Source organism: Triticum dicoccoides, chromosome 7A (assembly GCF_002162155.2).
Source record: "Triticum dicoccoides isolate Atlit2015 ecotype Zavitan chromosome 7A, WEW_v2.0, whole genome shotgun sequence".
In the NCBI taxonomy this organism is placed as follows: Eukaryota; Viridiplantae; Streptophyta; class Magnoliopsida; order Poales; family Poaceae; genus Triticum; species Triticum dicoccoides.
The window spans coordinates 261304567-261305345 of record NC_041392.1 but is presented as its reverse complement, the minus strand read 5'-3'; the positions used below and the strand labels follow the sequence as shown (position 1 = coordinate 261305345).

Genomic DNA, 779 nt, shown 5'->3' with positions numbered 1-779 from the left:
CCTTGCACTAGCCGATGATCTTTCCCTCTCTCAAGAATAGTTGTTGCTTCCGATTGCAGCGTAGGAATCATTTTTCAACAAGTATAATTTAGTTTACGTAGGAATCATTTTTCAACAAGTATAATTTAGTTTATGAATGTAGAAGCTTTAATTTTGATGCTCATTCTCTCGCAAAGCACACTGTTAATTTAGATGTTGGTAGGCATATTTGGCTGGGAATACCTTATGACCCTGCTGCAGTTCCTGTAAACATTGTTTATGAGTAATAAATAATGTGTGTTTTGCCTAAAAAAACTAGTTATTTCTATTTTTTTAGGGGTACTAGTTTTTTTTTGAGGTGAACTAGTTTTTTCCAGTGATTTCGGTGAGCCAGCCATGCTGCTAGTGGATGGGCCTGGTGCGCGAAATGGCCCTTCTGATCTCTGAGCTCTCCACAGTTAAGGCCCATGGACTACTTTCAGCCCGTTAGCAATCGACATTGCCTTCGCTGCTACGCAGTCATGTCTTCTGTCTTAGCCCACAAGGCCATAGTCTCCCCTGCCCGCGGCGGCAGAACACGGCCGGCGATGGAGCACGGGACGTCATTGGCGGCGGCGCTCTGGGGGCACGAGCACCTCCCGCTGCTGGCCCGCGCGCGCTCCAAGGACTCGGTAGAGTACATCCTGCAGGCCCTTTGGCGCACCCGCCGCACCGGCCTCGACGCCGCCGACCGCGCCATCGTCCGCGACATCCTCCAGCTCCCCTCCGACTCCGAGCTCGACCCCGTCCGTACCTGCCCA

The 779-nt window shown here is 51.0% G+C and overlaps 1 protein-coding gene across 1 annotated transcript in view; it reads left to right on the top strand.

Moving 5' to 3' along the window:
• Window positions 1-485: 485 nt before the first annotated feature.
• The window catches only part of LOC119334693, a 1803-nt gene continuing 1509 nt past the window's right edge, over window positions 486-779 (top strand). The window contains exon 1 of the mRNA XM_037607234.1: window positions 486-764. Within this exon, the coding sequence (XP_037463131.1) occupies window positions 501-764 (264 nt within the window). The 5' untranslated portion in view covers window positions 486-500. The remainder of the gene's footprint in view (window positions 765-779) is intronic.